The 24,164-nt window shown below is 37.4% G+C and overlaps 1 protein-coding gene across 2 annotated transcripts; it reads left to right on the top strand.

Annotated features, from left to right (window-relative positions):
• The first annotated feature begins 780 nt into the window (after positions 1–780).
• gnb4a (guanine nucleotide binding protein (G protein), beta polypeptide 4a) lies at positions 781–23,563 on the top strand. 2 transcript variants are annotated; one of them, XM_058748699.1, is made up of 10 exons: positions 781–896; positions 3,515–3,623; positions 4,615–4,653; positions 5,143–5,249; positions 5,697–5,760; positions 6,204–6,366; positions 7,111–7,177; positions 9,068–9,269; positions 9,416–9,632; positions 19,951–23,563. In XM_058748699.1, the coding sequence occupies exons 2-10, from the start codon at positions 3,567–3,569 to the stop codon at positions 20,055–20,057; spliced, it is 1,023 nt and encodes a 340-aa protein (XP_058604682.1). In that variant the 5' UTR covers positions 781–896; positions 3,515–3,566; the 3' UTR covers positions 20,058–23,563. The 2 variants fall into 2 exon arrangements, with proteins under 2 accessions (XP_058604682.1, XP_058604673.1); XM_058748690.1 differs by lacking the exon at positions 781–896 and adding an exon at positions 1,807–1,954.
• The last annotated feature ends 601 nt before the right edge of the window (positions 23,564–24,164 follow it).

The following is a 24,164-nucleotide window of genomic DNA, read 5'->3' as shown; positions in this document are numbered from 1 at the left end:
TCAACAAGGCTCTGAAAATAAAGCTGTGTGGTTGAAAAGGAGAATGGCTTAAATTAGCGTATGGATTTTTTTAGGATTTTAGGGAACAGCGAGGATGTGAGGTGGTTCGTGTTTCATGACCTGTTATATCATCCTGGGATATATAGTGACTCAAAATACTTCCTTTGTAACTGGAATCCCTTTAGTGCTGTCAATACCTTAGGATGGACATTCTCAGCCCTTAATTTGACTTTTGACTGTCAAGGCTGATTTGCTTTTCTGATATTTGAGCCGTTTTCAATGAGCAGTTTTCTAACTAATATCAAAGGCGATACTTAAATGCAAATATGATGTTCATCTAGTGCAGCAGGATGTGTGAAATCGAGCTAGTGGGCATGTTTTAGTCAGCAAATTCAATACAAATGTGTCTGTGAAAATAAACATAATTAACAGCAAGCGTTTCAATGAAGCACTTGAAATGAATGTGTTGACAATGCACTACATGGAAAAGCTTTCCATTTAATAAATTATTGACAGGCCTTTATTACGTAGGGATCCCGCATTCAGGAATCATTGCTGCTTTTGTGCGTGCACACAGATAATTTGAACAAATGGTAAATAATTAAATGCACAGGATAGTCCTTATTGTTCTGTTAACACATTCTCAGTTGTGACACTGACCAACTGAACAGTGACATCTACTGTCTCTTTAAGACCTCATCTTCCCACTTTCACTATTCAGCCTCCCCCATCCAGCCCCACCTTGTCACCAGCAGCTCTCAGTGTAGATGTGCTGGCTGTTAACTAAAGTCCCCACTGCTTATCCCGGTGACAGTGCTCCCATCAGCACATACTCTACAGAGGGAGCCGGGTGCTTCCACTGACCGATCTCTCACCGGTGGACTTCAGCATACTAGGTAATACTAAATGTCACTTAATACTGCTTTTGTAACTTAATTACTCCTATATTTGAGTGCTCTAGACAGGGTTTATAGATCAGCAGGAGTGAGACGATGAAGTAGTGATTGTGTAGTTTGCATTTGTTAACCCATGGCATGCCATGGATGGCTTCATTCTTGTCACTACTGCCTAATGAATATTTGTATAGTGACCATATATAGTATATAATAATTGCATTCAAACTTAAATTCCAAATAACTTTTTATTTATTATATTTATTATTCTTATTCGTGTATTTATTTATTTATTATTAACAAATTGCGTCTGAAATAAAAACTCTGAGAAGAGGAAAATTGGCAACCACCCAATGTACCCTGTTGCATTAAATAAGTGGGAATCTTCTGAATATATTCTGTGACAAAGTGCAAATAAAAACCCTTTGCTGTACAATTAATATCACTGATCAGCATGTTTTTTAGTAATCACTGAAAGTAGTAGATTATGTATATTAACACAACTATGTATTTACTTTCTTTTTTTTTTTTTTTATTCTCTTCTCATGTCTATTCTCAAATATTTTTTCTTCTAGGCCTGCATACGTTTTGTTACAAATCAAATGCCTTTGACACTGTATCCACTTGTATCAAACTACTTCAGTCATTTTTATAATTGAGGAAGCTGATAGCCAGAACCATTTCAAGCGCGGGTGACTCGAGTAGGTAGGCGTAGACAAACGTCAAACTATTTTGATAAAAACACATTGGCTTCATGTTAATATACTATATAAAGTAATAAGAGACCTAATATACTCAGTTTTACACAAGGACACTGAATATTTTCTGTTAAAAAACACTAGAATAATTAATTTCCCCCCTTCATCCAATTGTTGCCATGCTCTCAATATCAGTATGGGTGTGGTAATCGCTCTGTGAATTGCCTTGAAACTAGTAAATTTGGCGCCCGTTTCCTTGTTTTTGGATATAAATAATACGAAATGAGTGCGTTAATATTCTGAAATAAAGAATCTGCTCACCCTTACAGGCGGTAGGAGGATTTTGTAGTGTTGTTACATCAGGTAATGTGTCAATGTTTGTGTGGTGGTCTGAAGTAACTGACATGATACAGTCACCGTTTGCTAGCCACTTTGCTAACCAAAACTACCAAATCGTAATATAACGATGTGATTAACTTGACAGGCGACAAATCTGCTGGGGAAGGTTCTTTTATACATTTGTTTCGCGTAAATAGTGTCTTATAGGGAGGTTTCTGTTTAGTGCAACATGTGGTATTGAATCTGTTGTCAAAACAGTTCGCTAAATTACCTTGAAATAATGTGAAATGTAACGTAATGCTGATGTTAACATTACATTTAATCGCATTAAACTCGATGAACAACACGAATGTAACAATTAACGGGCAAAATTGTCGTTTCTGTGTAGATATTTTATTTACAACGGATTTTTTCTCGCGTTTATCGCGACTGGTTTAACAGGCTGTGAGTGTCACAGGTTAAATAAGGGATTAACACATCTGGATTAAGGAGGATTCTTATGTTTATCCGATGTACATATTCAATTTTGAATTAAAATGTCAATCCAGCTAGTTCGAGCATGATAAATATTTTCCCCACTCCATTATTATAATAAATCTAAGCTTTTTGTATGTTATTTCTAATATTATGTCTCAGTTAATGTGTACAGTGTTTGATTTTGGAAACTTCTTTGCTTAAAATGCACACTGATCGTTGCTTACTTTCCTGTCATTTGGTTTACTGGGGTTGGGACCAGCAGTCTTCCTGTTTTAGCATGCTACTGTGCTTCCCTAAAAGAATTTGTGCTGAAATGTAGATTTCACAGAGGTCAGGGTAAACTTCAATGATCTCAAGGGGTGTTCCCATATTGTGTCAAACCACCAATGTGACAAGGCACTGTGTTTTATTCAGTTACTCTGTATTTGCTTTTAGGCTGAAATAAGACTAAAGCTATGGGTAAGATTAATTGAGACATGGAAAACATAAAATGCAAAATCTGAAAAAGCTTAGTGGGTTTTTTTTTTAAAGCTATGCTCAGTTCTAAAATTTGCTTGTGTGTGAAATCCTAATTAAAATATTTCTAAAAGTTATAATGAAAAGATGTGAGGTCCCCTTATTTACCATTTGTATTGACATTACAGTTGCACTAACTGATCAATTTGCAGCCTTTGCATGAGTATCATACTGCATATAACCTCCTTATTGGGGTGGTGTTAGCTAAATTTTAGGGAAATCAGCTAGTAGGCATTGCCAAGTGCCAAGCAGTGCTACTCCTCATTAAACAAAGGAGCACAGCGTGCCCAGCTCTCAGTTGGCAGTGCAGTAGCTAGAGTGTTTGGTTCCTCTACTGAATTATATGATACAGTTACTATTCAGTCAAGTAAAAACATTGGCGCTACTGGAGCACTTTCTGTGTTCTTCACAAACTGTATCCAGTGGGGCTGTCTTACTAGGTCTATGGGACCTCTGACATGACAATCAAATGAATATATGGAAATTGTTTGCATGAGTGGCTTGAATTATTAATCCAGCCTGAGTGCTCTGTTATTTTGCAGTCCTTTATTGTCTCCTAAATGTGACTTGGTGCTTGTGTGTGCATTGCAGGTGTTTGTCAGTATTATCAAAGTTGGGAAAGGAGTGAAACGCTTGCAGGACCATGAGTGAGCTGGAGCAGTTGCGGCAGGAGGCAGAGCAGCTGCGCAATCAGATCAGAGTAAGAACAGCACAATGTTTTTCTACATTGATAAGAATAAGAAATGTTTTTGAGCATTGAATCAGCATATTGGAATGATTTCTGAAGGATCGTGTGACACTGAAGACTGGAGTAATGGCTACTGAAAATACAGCTTTGCATCAGAGGAATAAATTACATTTTTAAATATATTAAAATAGAAAAGTTATTTTAAGTTGTAATATTTTGCAGTATTACTGTTTTTACTTTGTCTTTGATTACATTAAGGCAACCTTGGCAAGCATAAGACACTTCTTTAAAAAAAATTAAACATCTTACCAACCTCAATTTAGATAGAGGGATATATTGACAGTGCTGATTAATTGGCTGATATTTTGCCATTTAGAGTTTATTTGCATTAGTCCAATAATGGTGCGCATTTAGCTGAAGAAGTCTCCTTGAACCAGTTCCAAAATTGAGTGTCTGAAAAATCTTGCAACGTTAAAATATGTATTTTTTTTGTCCTATTGCTTCTAATTAGTTTCTTTGTTCTTATTTTATCATTCACTGTTTACTTGTCTTCAGTAAGTTTGAGGCCCCCCCCCCCCCTTTTTTTTTTTACTTGGTTAAGCTATTATTATTATTTTTTATTATTATTATTTTTGTATGATATTGCAATTGATAAGAATTAGGAAATTTCAATGGCATCACATTTTGATACCATAAAATCCTTACTTAAAGGAAAAAAAAAAACTATATTGTGATATATATCCCATTATCATGAAATAAAGGACTCATATCATGATATAAGATTTTGATCGTATTGCCCACCCCGGTAATTGGCCGGTAATCAGCATTTACCTACTGTATATCAACTTTGTTAATTGGAATAGTTTTCAACTTTTTGTTCTTTTCATTTTTATTTGATATAAGTTTCATGTAGACCTGAGTGCCAGGAAATAGAATACATGTGTTTTCCTCTGCCTGTTCAGTAGAATGACTGCACTCTGACATGCTGCTGTTCCCATTGCAGGATGCCAGGAAAGCATGCAGCGACTCCAGCCTGTCCCAGGTAAGCAGCCCTGCCACCATCCCTGTTTGGTCCCCCACTTAATAAGAGCAGCACTGGTCTAACCCATGTCTATGGGGCATGTCTATGCTCACCTGTTCTCTGAGCTCAGCACAGACATGCAAATTGGCTGCTGACGTACATGCTGAACATGCTCTTAAGTGTGCTGAAATATTAAACAACCTCTTACATGCCAAGTCCTCCATCAAAATTTAAACGTTCAGACCTCGCCCTGGTGGTTTTGGTGATTTTAAGATGTCATAATTTCTGTTTGGATTATTTCTTTTTGTTGGAAAAGACGGCTCTTGTACATTTTAAAGCTGTTTAATTCTGCACTTCAGTCAGTGCTATGTTAATTTTAGATAATCACCATAAGTCAAATACAGCTCTTTTTCCCACATTTGAGTGATCAGTAGCACACCTTGGATTGATGAAATGTCCCGTGCTTGCTTTATAATGTCACTGTAAAATAAGAGTTCTGTGTGTGTTTAGATTACAGCTGGTCTGGATTCAGTTGGAAGGATCCAGATGAGAACGAGGCGGACGCTCCGAGGCCATTTAGCCAAAATCTACGCCATGCACTGGGCTACTGATTCTAGGTCAGTTGACTGAAAGAGATTGAGTGGGCTGGAGGATGGGCACTCTCAGAGGAACCCTGCACCTCTGTCAGTGTACACTCAATGAATAATACAGTAGGCCTCTCACAACTCAGGGGTGTTCTAGGATTATGTAGGCTGCCTCCTGCTCCAGTCTTTCTTTTCCTCCCTTCTCTTCTCCCTCTATCATTCACCCCTTCACCACCTTTGCATCTATTCTAGTGCTTTAGGCAGGAGACACAATTGTCAGATGGGTGGAGTTTGTGTCCATATTTGCTTGCAGTGTTAGTCATTAATTATCATAAGCATTTGCCATGTTTGTTCATTTTATAAGCAACAATCATTGTCTGCATGTTCACCTTGTAGTATTTTTAATCTGTGATGTGTATTATGAACAGTGGTTTACTCTTTAACCCCTCCCCCACTTTTTTGTTTTTTTTAAACATTAAGGTTACTAGTTAGTGCCTCACAAGATGGCAAACTCATCGTTTGGGACAGCTACACCACAAACAAGGTTAGTCCAGCCCAACAAGTGAATTTACATCTAAAATGCACAGCTATTGCCCAAGAATATAATAACCGTCATAAATTTAATGATTGATTTATTTATTTTTTTTAAAGATTAATAAAGTATTACAGTGAATTAAATTAAAATCAGTCAACCTTAATTTAAATGTAAATCATAAAATTACATAAAACTGATAGGTTGCATATAAGTTCTGTCATGTACTTAGCCTCTTGGTGCTCCAGACCCATGGGAGGATTTGCAGTACATCCTGGCTCTTGTACTGAATTTGGAACCATATACTAGCATACTACTCTTACTATTTTTACCATTTTGTTATAAGGCAGAAATAATAGTAGTGGTATGCAGTTTCTGAATTCAGCATTGGTCTCATTCTTTATAACAAATGGGAATAGCAAGTACGACAATTCTTGTTTTTGTTTTTTTTCCAGATTCATGCCATTCCATTAAGGTCATCATGGGTGATGACTTGTGCCTACGCTCCCTCAGGGAATTATGTAGCCTGCGGAGGCCTGGACAACATCTGCTCAATCTATAGCCTTAAAACCCGTGAGGGCAACGTCAGAGTCACCAGAGAACTTCCTGGACACACAGGTAAACTGTCAGCAGCAGGATTAGCATCATTAAGGCCGGGACATACCAAGCCGACAGTCAGTCAACGGCGGGCCGTCAGTGAGCATCTGTTGGGCTAGTTTGTTTGGCGTCTTCCACACGGCTCACATCGGAGGCGAATCGGCGTCAGGGTCACCATGAGAACTCTGATTGGATGTTCTGTTTAGTGAACGAGTCGGTGCTCGAGAATTAAAATGAAAGCTATGAAAACGGGAAAGTAAATGAAGGCGGCACAGACAGAAGAATGTTCTAATGTTATGTGATCTTACCCAAGCATTCCAATATGTGAATATTTTCATAACAACATGAGCTGCTTAAAATGAAGAAAGTTATTAACATAACTGATATTCAAAATGGTAAGCAAGCACTGCTTTGTTTACGTTTTGTATATCTGCATATATCTCATATATCCTTGTTTCGGTTTCTCCTTTAAATGACGAATATATACTATTGATAGGTGCTGATGTGGACGGCTAATTCCTCTCACGCAGGCATAGAACGCAGATGTTTACTTTGCACTTGGCTGTAGTCTAAGCGGTGTGTTCAACCGCAGCTTTTTATCCAGACGCTGCCGATGCAAGAAGACAACACCGTCGGCTTTTGTCACCGCCCACTAGTTCTTTGAAGTTGGCTTGGTGTGACACAGCCTTTGGTCTGCATATTTAATCATGCAGTGGGTTGAAGCTCATGTTCTGATATATAATTTTTTTTTTTTTTCCTCACCAGGTTATTTGTCGTGTTGTCGCTTTCTGGATGATAGTCAGATAATCACCAGCTCTGGAGATACTACATGGTGAGTGCATCACAGCTTTGAATGACTAGATTATTGACCTTTAACAACATTGTAATTGTCTTACGTTTAATTTTTTTTTTTTTCAATGTTCTGGCAATGTTAAAATGACTATCTGTAGTTCAAAAATGAATGTCAGTAGTTCAGATATTTACTACTTCTTTATTGAACTGCTGGAGAACAGACTTAACCTTCTCATGGAGAACGTTCTTTCCAGGCTGCTTTCGCTATACATACATTCACGTGCGAAATTATTTAAAAGCATAACTAAACTTTTAACCAAACCATCAAGGTTTTTTAAATTTACAACTTTTATTTATTGTAATAGAATGTATAGACTATTGGTAATGCTTGACACATTATTGGTCATTCAGTGTTTCTGTAAAAAAAACTAAAAATACAACTTGCTACAAATTCTACTGCTAATATTGACAACCTGCAGGACTATTAAAAATGCTGTCTGTGATTGCTTGAACTGATTTGCTGAAATCTAACTTTGGATGGTAATAATGTCCGCCAACCAATGTTCCCTTTCATTTTCTTGCTGAGCAAAACTTTTTTCTTTTGCACAGACATTTTGGTCACCCGAGCAAAAAAAGCAAAAATGATATCAGACCAGTACACACACACAAAAAAGTGTGTAAATTTTCATTTTAATGTGTTATTTATATTTTGTTATTTATATCTGATGCAACTAAATTATGCACATTTCAGGTTACCTGAGAAAACCTTTTTTTTTTTTTAATTACAGTGCTCTGTTACTTACCAAAAAATGGTGTTAAAAACATTTAAAATCTCACAAGAACAGTTCAATTCTTTATAATAATATGATATAATATATAGCTAATATGAAAAAAATAAAGCAGTTATTGCTCATGAATTCCCTTTTTGAGGTCAATTATTTATTAAGCTTATAATAAATAATATTTAAAAAAATAAACATTTTCAATATGTTCAAAAATGTAAACGTGAATGCTTTTACAGTTATCTAAAACATACCTAAGTAGTAACGTTAGAGTTTGCACACTACTACAACTGTGTGACTGTAAATGGCTCTGAGTTTTGTTACTTTTCTGTGCCCATCCTCTGCTATTTCCACCACTTAATCAAGCCACTCTTCTTTAAAACATGATGACCTTTTATTCCACGTCATTGCGTTTGCGTTGACTCTCGTGTTGAGCTATTTTGGCCGCAACCATTAAATTATTAGATTTCTACAGCAACTGATTAGGCACACATCATTCTCTTTCTATGAAACCTGTAAACTGTATTGACCAGTTCTAACACCAGATCTATAGCGGTTTGCCCGAGCATTGCAATTATTACTGCAATTCAATCAAATGCAATTCAAATGCCTTTCCCAACTCATTTTTGCGTCTGTCTGTCCTGTGCGCAGCATATTATTTCTTCTGCATTACCACGAAGTGCCCATCAAGGATGCAATAAAGGCCATTTGAAATTGGTCCTTAGTTGCCTTAGTGTGAAAGCATTGTTTATGTAGCAGGACAGCACCACCCAATGCACAATAAATAAAACATAGCATCACAAACAGATGTCATAACCTATTAAAACATTTGCCTATATTGTAGTTATTATTTTTGTCATCTTATTTTACCACAAATATTTGTGTATTTGATTTTACTTATACTAATGATAGTGTTAAGATATGGCAATAGAAGGTACTGCAAGTTATCTCAAGGCCTTCACGAGCTGTCACCTGTCACCATTTTTGAATCTCTTTTGTAGTTTAAAGTGCACAGGCTTTCGTATGCCATCCGCATACAGAAGCCTGTAGATTTATAATGGTTCAATTGTTTTCAAGTCTGCATTCGAGTTTCAGTTGTCAGTTTGATCTTGTACTGAATGTGACCCAGCTCTCTTTCTCCTTTGCAGTGCTCTGTGGGACATTGAGACTGGTCAGCAGACCACCACATTCACAGGGCACAGTGGAGATGTGATGAGCCTGTCTCTCAGCCCAGACTCTAGGACCTTTGTGTCAGGTGCCTGCGACGCGTCCTCGAAGTTGTGGGACATCCGAGATGGAATGTGCAGACAGTCTTTCACGGGACATGTTTCTGATATAAATGCTGTCAGTGTGAGTGTCAAAGAGAAAAGTCTTCAGCAGTGTCTGATACTGGTTTATTGAGCCTGTGCAATGCTTTCATAATACTTACTGTTAACTGTTAGTTTGAAAATATCCATTTTCCTCATATCCATTTTCAATTGTGCTCATTTCTTCAGTTCTTCCCAAATGGTAATGCGTTCACCACAGGCTCGGACGATGCCACTTGTCGTTTGTTTGACCTTCGCGCAGACCAGGAACTGATGATGTATTCGCATGACAACATTATATGCGGCATCACTTCTGTGGCCTTCTCTAAGAGTGGCCGCCTGCTGCTCGCTGGCTACGATGACTTCAACTGTAATGTATGGGATACTCTAAAGGGAGAGCGTGCAGGTCAGTACTTTTACACAACCCTTTTGACCACACAGAAAAACTCAAGCAAACACCTATAACAGCCCTAATCAAGCAACAGAACAACACAGCGTAGACCACAAACCCTCTGTGCAACCCATCTGAATTACATTAGTAGTACATGAGTCTACGACGGATTTCCGTCATTTGCAGAGTTCCCGCCTGTCTTTAATGTCTTAAATGCACTTTTCATTATTTTAAGGCCGTAAATAGGCTTACATTTCTCAAATAGTGTAATAAATGTCTTAATTTAAGACCTATTCAAACTAAAAATAAGGAAAGTCGAGGCGTATTCAGCCTGCTGAGGGAGATGTGATCAAAGCCTGGAGTGGAGTGAAAGCACGTTCCTCTCTCCGCTCTAAGCGCTCTGTATTCACTCCGCTGTGCATCCACTCCGGGTTTTGTGCTCCCGCTCACTGAAAAACTGCTGCGCGTTCACTCCATTAGTTATTAGGGATAAATGAGGGGAAAAGAAACATGTAGCGCATTGTTGTTGTTCTGCCGGCACACCAAAAATCATCCCCGCCACGGCTGCAGCTTCTCACTGACAACAGTAACGCCGCTCGCATCATTCACAGTCGGGTTATTATCAGAGAACAGAGCAGAACTTGAATTTCGGCGCGGGATTGCGGCTATTAATAATCATTCTACTCATTCCCGCAGGTTCCGACAGAATGTATCACATTTGCACCTGCTTTTGAGTTTTGAGAACTCACTCGCGCTCTGATTTTCTGTGCACAGATAAGGAGAGTGACAGTTTTAATAATTATTAAGGAGTTTGCAAATGTGATATTGATTTAATACAACAGATCAATATCATCAACGAAAATAGTTCCAAATAAAGTAACAGCTGAGCCGCTGCTCATCTCTAAAAGCAAACACAGGGGTTACTGTATAATTTCAGTTATTTAAATCATTTAATAGTTCTGTATTCAAAATTGTATATTTAAAACATTAATCTCCACATGAATTTAATTTCACTCATGCCACCTCTGAGCCTCATTAAACGTCTGAAAATGTACCTACAAGCCACTTTTGTGTTCTGTGCCACCTCTGTAGTACAAATTAATTTCTTATTAATACTAATTTCATATAATTGGTAACTTATTTGTCTTATTCTACTTCTTATTAATATATTTTTTTTTAAATTGAAATTTTAAATAGCTTATAAACACAATTTTTTAAAATTTGACAGATGAAAATGATGCCATTGCAAAAAAGAAAATGCCCTGTAAGTCACTTTAAGGAGTCAAATGTCACCTCGAATTAGGAAGGCTAATTTTTTATCAGAATTTTTGATTATTTATCAGAAGCTGCTCCTAATTAAATTGAGGACAAAGCTCCTAAAAAGAAAAGAAAGCATAGAGCCATGTGTAACACATTAGATCCATGCATGAGGTCTTAAAGAGACAGCAGCCTAAATAAACCTGCTGCTGTCTTTCATTATACAGTGAAGACTATCCAGTGTTATTTTACAGTTGAATAGATTATAGTTAGACCTAACTGAAAAAATTGAAGTACTGATTATTTAATTTGTATCTTGTTATTATTTTTGTTTGTGCTATTGATTGTCATTAATTTATTTGTTCTTATTTTATTATTTACTAAATTATTCAAAGACACTACTTTTTTTAGTTAAAATAAATTTGATTCTGAGTGCAGGTGATTCTTGGGTGGGGAGGGGACGTGGTCCATGGGAAATAGTCCTGCCACCACAACTGGAAAAAATCCTAGAGGAAACACTGCATACATTTAATAAAATTAGAAAAATGCATTTACAAAAGTAAAAAGAAAATGCCCCTGTAAATCACTTTGTCAAATGTCACCTCGTATTAAGAAGGCAAATTTTTGATCAGAATTTTTTATTATTGATTAGAAGGTGCTCCTAAATTTTTTTTTTTAATTAGGAGGACAGGCGCTCCTAATTACAAGAAGAAAAACACGGCTCTTAAACTGGGTGTGTGACAGGTATGGCTGTGGATCGGGGTTTGGCCAAGGAAAAATTTTCAGTCAACAGATTTTTTTTTTGCTTTAACCCCTGTTTATATATTTAAAAAATACAAATGTATCAAAAATAAAAAGGAATATGGCCCCAAACGAGCCAACTGAGCACAGCAGTGCTCAATGTACATACTGTACACGTACAGTAGGTTTGCAGAACTTGCCCTGAGCGAGTATGTCAAGCTGTGTGTGAGAGAGAGTACATTTTCGCTTATGAATAGCATTTTGTATTGCAAGTGTTTGTTGCACATTTTGATGCCTTGATGACAGTGTTAGGGGCTCAACCTTAACTAGAGTAACTAGTTACATGTAATGGAATTATGTAATTAAAATACAGTTACTTATGGAAATGTTAACGATTACAAAGGGGGTTACACCTGGATATTTTCACACATGGAGATTTGATTGATTTCTTTCCCAAATTGCATTGACTGCTCTAAAATATGAGACACCAATGTTTCAGGAGTTTAGGACACAGAATTGTACACATGTTAATTCGATAACTGAATTATTATTATGTATATGCTTTATTTTTTAAGATTAACAGTTTTTTTCCAAGGCAGTGACTGCGTTTACATGGACATCAGTAATGTAATTATTTACCTTATTCTAAATAAGACAATATTATGATTGAGGTGTTTACATGAGTTGCTTTTAGAATAATCCTTTCATGTTCCCGTTTTACATGTTAGAGTACATAGATCGATTAATGGCATGCGTCATTACGTCACCATGCAACGTTATCCGACATCTCCTCCAGAATTTCACATATAAACATATAGTTTGTCTTCGTGATGATGCCATATACAGTTTTAGGTGTTTCATTTTTAATTTTATGAAAGCTTCAAGTCCAGTTAATTATTTGTATGTGCATACAGACGACGGCGGTGTTGAAGCTCTTTTATTTGCCGTCAAACGGTTGACCGCTGCCGTGTGTGTATCCTGTCGCAAAATGTGGCGAAAAGTCCTGCATGACGGTAATAGTTTAAGGTTTGTACATGTCTGTACTGCACTTCAATAATGCAACTAAAATAGGAATACTCCACATGTCTTAATTCGATTAGTTTTTACTTCGATTATGACTTTAGCCGGATTAAGGTCATCAAAAATCTGTTTACATGGTAGACTCTTAAACAGAGTATTGTCTTAATCGTATTAAAATCTGAGTATTGATGTCCATGTAAATGTAGTCAGTGTTAGATGCCAGTGTTTCCTGACATAGCTATGCAAGGATTTTATTTCAAAAAATGGTATTATAGCTATTACACTATATCTTATGATTTTAAATCTGTATTTAACCTCAGAATGATCTCAAAGTAAAAAGAGGTGCTAAAGTTTGATTTTGTGGTGGCTGTGCTTTACAATTAAATTATCTTAATTCAAGTGATGAAGTCTGACTTCATTTTGAAAGTCTGACAGTAAACGGTGTTGAGTTCTACTGTAAGGCTAACCCTCCCTGCATTAAAAAAAATTAAGTTGAAAACATTTGTTAGAAATTTAGAAAAGTATCAAATGTAATCAGTTACATTACTTTTAAAGCAATTGAAATAGTTATACTACTTTTTACTACATTTTAAATAGAGTAATTTGTAATCTGTAACCTATTATATTTCCAAAGTAACCTTCTCAACAATGTTGATACATTTGTATTTTGAAATATATAAAACAATTTATTTTATTTGGATGAATTTCTGTTATCAGATTTACCTATTATCTAGTCCTTTTCTTATAGTTTCAGCTAGCCAAAAGTTAAAGCTGTTGGAGAGCTATTTAGCGCACATTTGGCTGTACTCCCTAACATCAGCTCTTACTATCTTTGATCACAGGCAAGTGATTTTGTCCAGGAATCATAAAATGAAAATGCTTAAAAAACAAATGAAGGGGTTGGAGATCACGTGACCCTTCGACAGCGATGCGCGTCTAGTCCTTCGCTCTGCTCACTTTGTCAAATATTATATAATCCTGTCAGTAAATTTCGAACCACTCTGTATTTAACCCATCATGAATACTTCAACAGTCAAAGACGATCGGAAAAGAGAGATTGAGCAATCGCCAATAAGGAAAAAATTCAAAGATTCCACCGTCTCCAGAGAGGATCTCGACTGTCCTATCTCTAACGGTTTCAAGCTAGCACTTAAAGAGCAGCAAAGTACTTTGGATTCGGTTGTGGCCTCGACAGTAAGAGATGCAGTAGACTCTGTACTGACCCCAGCGTTGCGTGACTTGCGTGCGGACATACAAGCAACCAACAATTCTGTTAAAGAGCTAAGAGCGGAGCTTGAGGGATTAGCTAGCGCGGCGAAGCAGACACGTGACCGGGTCGATTCCGTTCAAGCAGCTGCACATGAGGATAGGAGGACAGTCACGAACTTAAGAAATCAGCTAGAGCAACTCACTGAGAAGATGACGGACATTGAGGATAGGAGCAGGAGAAATAACGTCCGACTGGTGGGGTTACCGGAGGGGGCAGAAGGCTCCGATGCAGCTGGCTTCCTCAGAGCTAATCTTTCCAAGTGGATCCCTTCCCTGAAAGGCCGTGACATGGAGATCGACCGGGCCTATCGGGCCTATGTTTGACGGAAGGAAAAACTCTGATCGGCCGTGCACTCTCATCTTCCGTGTACTAAGATGGCATGACAGATCGGCAGTCCTTTGGGTGCTCGGCAGGCATATCTGGTGAAATGTGAGACTTATGCTGCAGCTCTACAAGGCAATGGGAAAACAGCGGCCACCATCTCCATCTCTTCGGCCCAGCGAAAAGAACTTAAAGGTCCCATGACATGCTGCTTTTTGGATGCTTTAATATAGGCCTAAGTGGTCCCTAGTATTGTATCTGAAGTCTGTTTCCTGAAATTCAGCCTTGGTGCAGAATTTCAGCCACTAGGAGCCAGTCCCACAATGAGCTTTCCTTAGGACGTGCCATTCTGTGTCTGTAGCTTTAAATGCTAACGAGGAGGAGAGAGGCGGGGCAAGGTGTAGGTGACGTCTCCGAATGGTTAGTTTAAAATATTGTGTCTGGATACAGAAATTTAGTTGGTTTGTTTATGTATGCTGTTACAGTTATTATCATGTAGCTAATGCTAGCCATAGGCTCGGATGAAGGAACTGAAAAAAATACTTTGTTGTTCATTTGTACATCCAAACACTGAGCAACTGCAATGCTTCGCTCGTTTGCAAGCCATTATGTCTCTCGAGGAAAAAAAAAAATTGCGCTCGCCTCGCACGGTAGTAGCTCATTTTCTCATGGGCGGGCAAAGCAGAGAAAGGGGAGGTAACCTTTCCCCATATGACGACATAAAGGGAAGATTCCAGATTGGGCCATCTGAGCTTTCATTTTCTCAAAGGCGAAGCAGGATACCCAGTGCTCGGTTTACACCTATCTCCATTTCTAGCCACTGTGGGACCATAGGCAGGCTAGGGGAACTCATATTAATGTTAAAAAACCTCATAAAGTGAAATTTTCATGCCATGGGACCTTTAAAGACCGGGATGGAGGCGATTTCAGCTGCCCAGGAGAGGATAATAACAAGGTGGACATGGACCCCCCTCCTCCTGAGATATTGTTGCTATTTATCCAGCACTACTGTCTCTTTACTGGTAAGACTAAAAACTTTTTTTTTTTTTTTGGAGGGGTAGGCTTCCGATCCAGAGTAGGTTTAATTACAATAATTTTTGACTATGTGGGCCTTTTTTGGGGACATGTCTTGCGTTGAGGTGGACCGGTCACTTATCATCACCATTTTTTGTTGCTCAGTCAGACCTACGTTCTCGGTAATGTGCGGTCTGAGTTGTTTCTTGTTTATAGTTGTTTGTTGTTCCTGTTTCTGTGTTGTTTTTATTTTTCACAACAGACATTCATACTTTTATTTACTTTACCTTATTTCTAAAAGGATTTTTCATCTAGGAGGTTTGGTATCTAGAATGCACGCCAGCTTTTACATGTTACTTACAGAATGGGAGTGCTTTTGCTTTTCTTCATTTACTGAATACAGTTTTGGGATTATGAATCTTAAATGCATACTCTATATATTTTATCATTGAATGTGAATGGCCTAAATTCTGCCGTGAAACGTACTCGTGTATTAGAATATTTACACCTTAAATCTCCTAAATTTCCTGTGCGCTGATACAAGAGACATTTAAAACAATCTGACGTGGCACGTTTCCAAAATAAGTATTATAAATTGGCAGCCTTCTCCTGCGCTCTTAATAAAACGAAGGGGGTGCTTATCATTGTTTACAGGAAGTTACATTTAACAATTGAACATACCGGAAGTGATGAGGAGGGTAGATTTGTTTTTATCCGTTGAAAAATACATAATAATAGGTTAGCATTGGTCTCTATTTACGGTCCGAATGAGACAGACAGTGCATTCTTTACAAATGTTTCCAAAACCCTACTTGAGCAGACTGATTGTCCATTAGTGGTGGGTGGTGATTTTAATGCTGTCGTAAATCCTGCTTTGGATAAATCTCAATCTGATACAACAGTCAATCCATCGTCTAAATTACTGAATAAAATTATCACTTAGCTCAACTAAATCGATCTTTGGAGAATTCAGAATACTAAATCTAAGGACTTCACTTTTCTTTCTTAGAGACATAAGACTTTGTCTAGGATAGACTACATATTTCTCAGCCCATCTTTAATTTCGTCTAATTCCTCCATCTCTATATTACCAATATTATTATCTGATCATTCTGCTGTGTTATGCAATATTCCTCTTTCCGATATTAAAGCCAAATCCCCTAGATGGCGCTTTATCATGTCATTATTAAGTAATCAGACTAGATCTCTATAGAAGTAATAAGAATATATAAAGGAATTTCTTGAAATTAATATGCCCTCTGATGTGGATCCTCAAAAATTGTGGGAAACGACTAAGTGTACTATACGATGTTTCTGTATATCTTTCTCTTCTACTCTTGCCAAAGCGAAAATTCACCAGTTTACACAATTAGAAAGTCAAATCCAATCATTACAAAACCTACAAAAACAACATTTTACTGAGCAACAGGCTACACAGCTTTCCTCTTTAAAAGAAGAATATGATTTACTCAAAGGCGGAATTTATCTTGCATAGGACTAGGCAAAAATATTATTTCGAATCAGAGACCTAGTCACCTATTGGCCCTTAGGCTGAAAGAATGTGAGTCTAAGGCATATATTTGCGCATATAATCATCGGATGGTCAGGTCACCACGAACCTGTGGCAGTTAATGACATATTTAAAGGTTTTTACACACATCTGTCTAAAGCCGAAACAGATTTTGATGAACCAATTTGTAAGCAGTATTTAGATAAAGTGGAATTGCCTCTGATCTCACAGGTGGATAAAGAATCTTTGGAGGCCACGTCTCTCTAAAAAGTCTTCAAAAGGGCAAATTGCCGGGTCTAGATGGTCTCTCCCTGAATTATATTTGGGATTTGGTAGGGACACTTATGCTTAATTTATTTAATTTTGCAATTGAACATGGTGTATTTCATAGAGATCAAAAAACATCATTGATATCTTTACTTCTTAAAAAAGGGAAAGATCCATTAGATTGTTCCAGCTACAGACCGATATCACTTATCCCATGTGATCTAAAAATCTATGCTAAAGTTTTTCTTCTCGTATGGAGAAGGTAATTCATAGTTTGATCAAGGAGGACCAAACTTGTTTTATCAAGGGGCGCAATGTGTCGACTCTTTCATATTCTTGACTTTGCAGACTCTCATCCGAGCCCTTGTGCGTTTTTTTCACTAGTAGTATTTCATTGTACGCTGATGATATTATTCTATATTCTGACCACTTTGATGTTTCGGTCTCTAGTATAATTATTTGATCATTTTAGTAGCTTATCAGGATACAAAATAAATTGGAGCAAATCTGCTTTAATGCCAATTAACAATGTTAAATGTTCCCTCATTTATCCTTAAGGAATCTTTCATCTATTTGAGCATTACCATATATAAAAACATCCATAAAATTGCCAGAGACAATTTTAATAGTATTCTAGTCAGAAATGACATTCAAAGGTGGAAGAATCTTAAAGTCTTTCTTCAAGGAAGAATCTCCACAGTTAAGATTAATTTGTTACCTCAGTTTAACTTTCTTTTCTCTATGCTACCACTCTCTACCCCCTCCAGGTTACTTTAAGGAGAGCAACTCCATAATTTCTCATTTTATCTGGAATGATAAATGCCCCAGAATCAAATTTACCACATTACAACATCCTAAACGCGCAGGATGACTGGCGGTACCAAATTTTGAATTGTATTACTGGTCGTTCCAGCTTAAGGCTCTTCATAATTGGGTTGATCCTCAATCTAAAGTTTCATGGAGAGTGATTGAAGCTGACAAGGTTAAACCAAATAGACTCCAAGATATGTTATTTACTGGCACGGTTGTGGCTAATTCTATTAAAATCTGGAAAACGGTTCCGATAGGAGGAACGTCTGATAGGAGGAACCTTCAAATTTTACAACCAAACTACAACCAAATTTTAACTGCCATATATGTAATACTGCATCATCAGGTACTTTTCTTCATTTGTTTTGGGAATGTCCTATCGTCATTAATCTATGGACACATGTAAACCTGGTTTTATCCTCCTTACTACAAATTGATTGTTTTGCTAACCCAGGTTTATGTCTTAATGATGATTCTGGTCTCTGTATAAGCTTAATACAAAAGAGAATGTTGTTAGCTGGTTTTACGGCTGCGAAGAAGACAATAATACAGAACTGGTTTACACCGCGCACGTGTGCAAAAACATTGGATCCATAGCCTCCTGAAAATAGTGACTTGTGAATGTACAACAGCGCGAATTAATGGGGCCAAGCCTCTACTATTGATGCTTGGCAGTGTTTTTTCTTTAACATACTTGATTATATGAAGGAATTTTTTTTTTCTCTCTCTCTCCCTTTTGACTGGACTCTTTAAAGTATTGATATATGTCTGTTGTGTTTTTTTTGTTTGTTTTTTGTTTTTGAATGGATGTTATGATGATGTGTGTAAAAAAACAAACAAACAAAAAAACAATAAGTTGATAAAAAAAACAAATTAAGGGGTTTAGTAAATACAAATGGCAACGTCCGCTCCGAGACCGCAACAAGACCACCGCCTCGACTGCACAAAACGCTTCCACTACGAGAGATTCCCTTCCCTCGTCCCGTGTGCGCGCATCCATGTTGCCTGTACGAATGTGATTGTAGCAGGATCACGTAATTTACTATTTATTGATATTGGCTGGTAGGTGACATTAACTCTCAAGACAGCTATGAACTTGGCAGAGAACTTCCCTCTGCAAGCCTGCGCCTCATCCATCCTATAAAGCGGGACTTCGCATGAGAAATACAAGGTGTGGCATGAGAGCGTGTGAACTGGTTGAAATGCATGTGTCTCACGGTGAATGTGCGAGACTTGAGCCCTGTGTTTATGGAGATGAGAACTAAAAAAAACTGCCCCAGAACAGCTCTCAGCGTGGACCATAGGCACCGAGCACGTTATTATTACAGAGCGGATATTCAGTCTGTGAGGATCGTAGGTGCATTTCCCTCACTATACAAGTGAGAGAGAGAGCAGCGCTGGCGCGTCCAGTTTTATGTCAACAAAACTGGATGCTCTCCCTCTCTCGCAGATATTAAACGTGTGTGTTATGCAGTGTGGGCAGTGGGCACCGACCGGCAGAAACATAAATCTGCACCTATGGCATGGACGAAACAAAACCTTGTCAGGTCCTTAATGCGGTGCAGAAATGTGCTTGTCACGCGTCTACATTTGAAACAACGAACTTCAGCACGTGAACGGCTTTTTTTTCCCTGAACGTCACGTGCGGGGCTTTGTTTTAATAAGAGGAGAGGAAAGGCTAAGAAAGCACTCCAGGTAAATTTTGACATAAAGTTGATAAGCAGTTAAATGTGTTGGTTTTCCCACAAAGAAAAGTGTAAGCTTTTAATAAGTCCAAGAATAAAATAATTGATTTAACATGTTAAATTTGATTTACAGAACTTTTTGTGCTGTTTTCTAATAGTTTGGACTTAAATAAAGAGAGAAAACTTAAACTTAACCTTTTTGCAGGCATTTTGTTCTCATTGTTAGACAGATATTGTGATGTTCCATTATAGGATTGTCTAGCAATATATTGATTACCGCAATAATCTCTGTTTCGTGATATTATCGTATCGTGATTCGTATCATATCATGATGTACCCTGCGATTCCCACCCCTAATAGACAGCCACTCTTAGTCATGTGCTGTAAGATTTGTATGGTACTTATCTCTGCTACTTTTGTTGGTCTTGTCTTTTGAAGGTGTTCTAGCTGGGCATGACAACAGGGTCAGCTGTTTGGGGGTAACCAGTGATGGCATGGCTGTGGCCACCGGTTCTTGGGACAGCTTCCTTAGGATATGGAACTGACCTCACTGGGTTGGACTTCGGGAGCCACTCTTTCTGATCACACAGTCACTGTAGTCCACCGCTGCCACACAGGACCCTTCTCCTCCATCTCCTCCTCCTATAGATGACCTAGTTTTCTTCATCTTCTCTCTTTCTTAGAACGCTTTATCCCACCATCCTGCAGTCAGTCAAAGAGGTGAGGACCAACAGCGAAGAGCCTCCACTGGCTCTCTGTCTTTCTGGCTTCACGTCTGACTCGAGGTGGGGGACAGACTGTCTTGTGTACAGTATATATCTGCCATTCTTTGTGCTTGTATGTATAACATATGCACTTCTGACAGTGTTTGGATGTTCTGGTGTGTGGATACTCGTTATGGGTGTCTTAACTGTCCCTGTTTTCTTTTCCTGATTATTATTATTTTTTCTCTTTGTCCCCAATCACAGTGCTATTTGCCAAACACAGTGGCCAACGTAATTAACCAAGGGATTAGGCTGCCACAGTATTGTAGGTCATAAGTGTTTGACCCTCAACCTTAATTTAGTTTGCATCAGGTAGCATCAGTGTTAGGTCTATTCTTTCATAAATGGTTCAGGCTCAGCTTGGTAATGTGTAGTTGTGAGAGAAACACTGATGCCAATGAGCTTGTGTTTGCCATCCTCTAAGCTTGACAGTAATGTTTGGCGTGTTTCAGTGTATTAAACTGTATTACAGACAGCACAGAAGGATTTACCATAAGCCTGTCTGTCCATCTGTCTTTACTATCACTAGATATACTATCTGAGATTTCCTGCTTTTCATATTTATTTGGCTAGATATATGATACATATATGGTTAAAGGGATAGTTCATCCACAAGTGTAATTTGTTGTCATTTGCTCACCCTCATATTGTTCCCAACCTGTATGACTTTGATTTTAACAGAAAAAACAAAAGGAACAATTCTAAAGACGACTGTGCTATTTTCCAGTAAATCACAATATACGAGTAATGATGCATTTATGCTTAATGGATACAAAAACCCCTTAAAACCGATATGCAGGTATTCCGGATGACTCTACATTCCAAGTCGTCTGAGGACGTACAAAATAATGAGTGAGAAACAGACTGAAATTTAAATTGGTAATCTAAATTTAGCCACTTAATCCAGATTGAGTAGGCTGAATGAACTCATGAGGTGAATCAGTATGAAACATTTCATTAACACTCCAAGGAGACCTGTTGCATATGTTACAGTTTTCATTGAATTATGACTTTGGTCTGTTATTCACAAAAATTTGTTGTATGTCTTCACAAGACATGGAGTGGTACACCTATCATATGGGCCACTTTCGTGGTGATTTTACATGTGTGGACGCACAAAAATCATATGGTTTTGGAATAACTTGAGGGTGAGTAAGTGATGACATTTTAAGCAAAACTATTTCTGGAAAGTTTAAGGTTAAGCCTTTTGTTTTAATTCAAACACCAAGCATGGCCTTGATGCTTTGTGAGACTTTGCCATTGCTGAGCAGGCTGGAATTGCAACCTGATACCTAACAAGAGGCCTTGGTCACTGCCACTCTGACATTGTCTGCCTTTCTACACACTATGACCACCTGCCCTTCAGAGATGAAGACCTAGCTAGGACTGTATGCTTTTGCACTAGAAAATAGTCACGTGAGACTGCACACACTGGTGTTTCTGCACGTATTTGAATTAATGTGCTTCAGCTCTGACAAAAAAGCTGAAAGAACTGTCATGGACCACAAGCTACACTGTGCGTATTTAGTCACAAATGTGTATTGAAGGTATAAAGCCCTCTGTCTGTTTCTGTAAAACGACAACAACAAAAAAGCAAGCCTTAAAAGTAAGTCATATTTCACTTGAACCATCAGTAATCACCTTAAATTTGTGCCAGTCAGTGTGAATAAATGTACGGGCTGGCTTTGTGAGCATATACAAATCTGTACAAAGGTTATGCTTTTCATTGTGGTTGTTTAGTTTTGGGCATTTTTTTAAGGCAAGTTTTTGACATTAATGATACTTGCAAAATTAATCATCCATTTACAATACCAGATTGCATTCAGTATTCTGTATTGTTTTGTGTTATTTCAGGTGTTTAATATATGACATTACTGTTCATCAGGTAAATTTCATTTCAATCATGCAGTTACTTATGATATGAAAGGACATCCAACAAATGTGGAAGTTATGATCCTCCTGTTTTGAGTGTTTACAAGATTTAGGCGGTTAAGGTACAAGAAGAACTTTGCAAAGTGCAATGAAGGCAAAAAGTGTTTTAAGCTGAATTGATTTAGTAAAACCAACATAATTCATATGACATCCAATTCTCCTCTTATAGGTGTTTAATTGACTTGAAGGAATGTTCCAGTCTCAATACAATAGAAGTTCAATACAATCAACAATGTACGGTACACTTACAAGTAAATTAACTCATGCCTTTTTTCTGGGAAAATGAGGCACTTGCAATTACAATAAATGGTGTACAGCATATGTGACCCTGGACCACAAAACTTGTGTGGAACGGGTATATTTGTAGCAATAGCCAAAAATACATTGTATGGGTCAAAATGATCGATTTTTCTTTTATGCCAAAAATCATTAGGATATTAAGTAAAGATCATGTTCCATGAAGATATTTTGTAAATTTCCTAGCATAAATATATTAAAACTTAATTTTTGATTAGTAATATGCATTGCTAAGAACTTCATTTGGACAACTCTCAATATTTAGATTCCATATTTTCAAATGGTTGTATCTCGGCCAAATATTGTCCGATCCTAACAAACCATACATCAATAGAAAGCTTATTTATGTATAAATTGACCCTGGTTTTGTAGTCCAGGTTCACATATGTGCACGTGTAAATTTGGCGGTTATATTTGTATTATTTGGGTTTTGTAAATTGTCATTACCAACATCATTTCTGTGTATTTTTTTTATTTTATTTTTTTTAATTTTCCTATAAATGTCCTCTTGATTGAGTTTACTGACTTTATAGTCATTACAGGAGATGATATTGCTATGACTTAACACATATGTGCAACTTTAGTTGCTATACTTTTAAATGTTTTTTTTTTTAGTGTTTATTGATTTTGTTCAAATGTCTTCATTTATCCATGATTGTTGCTTTTTGTATGTTTGTGAAGACTAATACGATTGACCTTAACTCGTATTGAATCCGGAACATTCATTACATTGAATTTGCCAGTTAGTCCATAAAGTTCATGAACATGACCGTAGGGAACAAGCAACAAAATATCCTATGGATATTTCAGCTAGCTTACTGAGCCTTATCCTATGGATAAGATCAAACACTGTGCTAGCAATACCACAATCCACTGACTCGGAGGAAAAAAAACAACTTGCTTCTTAACAGTTTACAAAAACCTTAACGGTATAAAAAATCATGCATGGCCTTTAAGTTAGAACTTGAGAATTAAATCAGCGGTTACCAACTGTGAAAATGATTGTAAATCTTAAGTGTTAGAACTATCGTATTAAATGATGCAGCTTATATTATCCAGATCTTTGCAATCACTTTTTCTTTCATTTACAGTAGGCACTCGGCATATAATTTATGACGTGAGGCCTAAATATTTACATTTTTAAAAAAAAAGTTTCCCTTGCAACATTTGCTTTCCACGTGCTGGCCTTCTTGCTAGAGGAAGTGAGATTTTTCTGAATATGAATTTTTACAGAGGTTGTTATGCTGACAAGCATTGAAATTACTGCACCGGAACCACCACGGCAGATTGGCAGCAGTTCATGTCAAAAGATTGATCACAATACTACAAAGAAATACCCTGCCTTCAACTCTAAAAAGTTAGATTCAATGTACCACATTAAAGTGTTGTGCGTTAGCTTTGTTTTCACTTGCTACAGAAACTTTTTCATGTATAAACATACAGGACACAGATAACCTAAGTGCAATCTTTTAAGCATATTAACAACAGACTGTCACCAACCCTCAAACAAATTGTGGTTTACCAAAAAGCAAGCGTGCGTGATTCATAGTGGTTTTGATGTATTTTATATAGCGATAGATCTACTCCCTTATTGTGGTGCAAAATAAATCCTTACTGATGTAATGGACAAAAATATCTGGATGGTCCTGCATATGCTAT

The sequence above is a fragment of the Onychostoma macrolepis genome, chromosome 02 (genome assembly GCF_012432095.1).
Source record: "Onychostoma macrolepis isolate SWU-2019 chromosome 02, ASM1243209v1, whole genome shotgun sequence".
Lineage (NCBI taxonomy): Eukaryota > Metazoa > Chordata > Actinopteri > Cypriniformes > Cyprinidae > Onychostoma > Onychostoma macrolepis.
The sequence above is the reverse complement of the archived record's forward strand: the minus strand, read 5'-3'. Positions and strand labels throughout refer to the sequence as shown.